Raw genomic sequence first — 2927 nt, forward strand, 5'->3', positions numbered from 1 at the left:
ATATATATATATATATATATATTGCGGCTTTTTTCTTGACATTCTGAATGTTTCTAAGCAAATACAATTTTTTTATTTAAAAAAAATACAGCTTTATTTAAATTTCACCTAAAATGCCTTTTCTCCAAAAGCTATCCAAATTTTATCTTTTCCTTCCTTTGTTTGGTGATGTCACTGTTGTTGGGCAATCATCTGCTTCCCTGCAGCAAGCCAGTAAACCTGGTGCTACTGAACTGTAAATCTGTCCCTGATGTCTGGCCTCATTAGTCCAGAGAAAATCAACATGACATTTGCTGCCCAATCTTTTCGTGTCTGTGATTTCGGATTATGAAGTGTTCCCCGAGGACAGGAGAAAAAGAGCTAGCTGGTTTAAGGAATACAGTTTAGCTGCCATAGGGAAGAATTCATGAGACCACAAGCCTGAGCTTTTTTGTTCACCAATTAGTCAAGGATTAACTCTACTATCACAGTCAGCCTTCTAGAAAAAGACTGCTTGGTGAAGATTACATCTTGCTGTCTTCTACTATCTGTCAACCAGCCCAATCCTACTACTCTTCCCCCTCCCCCATTTCTGACAATGGGTCACTGATGGCCACTGGGGGTGACATCAGGATTCATGGCCATGGTAATGTCACATGGAAGGAAGAGAATAAACAGATGAATAAGTTCTTTGACTTACTTGGGGGAAATGAATTAATCTTCCACAAAAGATTACTGTGCATAAATAGCTCCTTACTACGATACAGTACAACATTCTATTCCCACAGATGATTTAGCATGTTAGTCACATAAAATATAAAAATACCATTAGAATTTAAACCCAGACAAAATTGTTTAGGATAAAATTTCTGTATTAGAAGAGTTGTTATTACCTTAAATTCTGACAGCCATTCTTCCACAACCCCTATCTCTGAGGTGAACATCTTTCCACATGTGTTCCAAACCTTTAACCTGAAAATGAACACAGAAAAGTATGAAATATTTGAATTAATTTTATTTCAGACTTAATACTTTGTACAGATGTGTTCCTATAGCTAGTTACTCCTTACTTGGGAAATTAGTTGCAAACATAAATTACTGCATTCATTTAAAACCCAATATCCACAGATAAACCTTAATGTAAGATTCTAACAAAAGTAAAATATCATAAGATAATAAAACTGCATCTACAATTTTCATTCAGCTTTCAGGAATGTCAGAAGAATTCAAACATTCTTTATTTTTGATTGTATAATTTCAAAAAGATCATCTTAAAATTGTGAAAAAGACTTGAAAAGATTTGTTAACTACACATTCTATTGCAAGGGACTGTTTCTTGGATTAAATTTTATAATGCAACTAAAAGCACTTATTATGGTGCCTGGCAATAGTGTTCTTACTCAGTAATAAAGAATACCACAAACCTGGTCCTGCTGTCTTTTAAAGTCTACAGACAAACCTAATGAAAAATACATTTTCTTGTCAACAAATATATTAATCCATGGTGACTTGAGTGAAATATAGCTTATTTTTTTAGTAAAAAAAGAAGTCCATTTTCAAGTCAAGACTATCAGAAAAACACACATTTATACTGGTTGCCTTTTATTTTATAGAATTCTCTAGATAAACGAGGTTTGGAATTATGTTCAAATATTAACCAAAGCACTGCTATATCAGGCATTACTTTTAAAAGTCAATAGAGTGGGGAAAAAAATCACATCTTCAAATGTCAAAACTGGGGGAAATTCTCCTTTAAAGCAAAAGGGTTATTTTTATGTTGATTCCTATGAATTGTAACTGATTATCTTGTTTTGACTCTAATAAAGTTGATAGCAAACTTTCTTCTCAGTCTGCCAAAAAGGCAAGTCTCCATTAACTTTATCCATTGCTTTAGTCTACATCCTTTCATTTTCTTGTTTTGTTTTTGTTTTGCCTTAGTTGGGTGGTTGGTTGGTTGGCTGGTTGCCTGGTTGGTTGGCCGGTCGGCTAGTTGTTTCTCAGAGAGGGTTATACTCTATATCCTGGCTGCCCTCAGATGCACAACCTTCCCGTTTCTGCAGTGCTGTAATTATAGGCTTTAAGACATACGCTCAAGCTACTTTACATTCTTACTCATTTTCTTCCCACCTCCACTTACTGACATTATATACCCTATTGTATGTATTTGTGAAACAGAGCAAATATAGAATCATGTGTTTTCTTTTTATTTTTTACTGCTTAATAAATAATAAAATGTATCAGAAATAGGCCTTAATATATCATTCCAAATAATAGGAATGGTAAGATTTTCGTGAAAATTCAAAACAAATGCTGTTAAAGTTATGCCCAAATTTTATATTATTAAGAAGAATTAATAGGGGCTGGTGAGATGGCTCAGTGGTTAAGAGCACTGACTGCACTTCCAGAGGTCACGAGTTCAAATCCCAGCAACCACATGGTGGCTAACAACCATCTGCAATGATATCTGATGCCCTCTTGTGGGGTGTCTGAAGACAGCTACAGTATACTTACATATAATAAATAAATAAAACTTAAAAAAAAAAAGAAGAAGAAAGAAGAATTAATAGGATGTGCAAAGGGCATAGGAATGGTCAAGGTCTTGCAAACAACAAAGGTGGAAGACTTGGACTTAAGATAGCAGAGTTTACTGTAGAACCTAACAAACTCTAAATTAGCATAGTATTCTCAGAGGACAGAAAAATAAGCCAACAGACCAGGACAGAGTGGTCAGAAGCAGACCTACAAATACATGGCCATTTGTAAATATCACAAAATACATGATTGACCACAGAATACATGGCTTCAATTCTGTGAGGGAGGGACAGTCTTTAAAATAAATGTGGCTAGGTCAACTGGACAGGTGTGTGGGCAGAAAAGGGAAAGAAAGGAAGACAGGAAGACAGGAAGGAAGGAAGGAAGGAAGGAAGGAAGGAAGGAAGGAAGGAAGG

General features: G+C 35.3%; 1 protein-coding gene across 3 annotated transcripts in view; it reads right to left on the reverse strand.

Annotated features, from left to right (window-relative positions):
- Positions 1-2927, reverse strand: part of Fam126a (family with sequence similarity 126 member A) — a 111211-nt gene that overhangs the window by 76314 nt on the left and 31970 nt on the right. For all 3 annotated transcript variants that reach the window (XM_028774632.1, XM_028774630.1, XM_028774631.1), the window contains one exon: positions 873-951. In XM_028774632.1, the coding sequence (XP_028630465.1) occupies positions 873-923 (51 nt within the window). In that variant the 5' untranslated portion in view covers positions 924-951. The remainder of the gene's footprint in view (positions 1-872; positions 952-2927) is intronic.

This window comes from Grammomys surdaster, unplaced genomic scaffold (assembly GCF_004785775.1).
Source record: "Grammomys surdaster isolate TR1022 unplaced genomic scaffold, NIH_TR_1.0 242, whole genome shotgun sequence".
Classification (NCBI taxonomy): Eukaryota; Metazoa; Chordata; class Mammalia; order Rodentia; family Muridae; genus Grammomys; species Grammomys surdaster.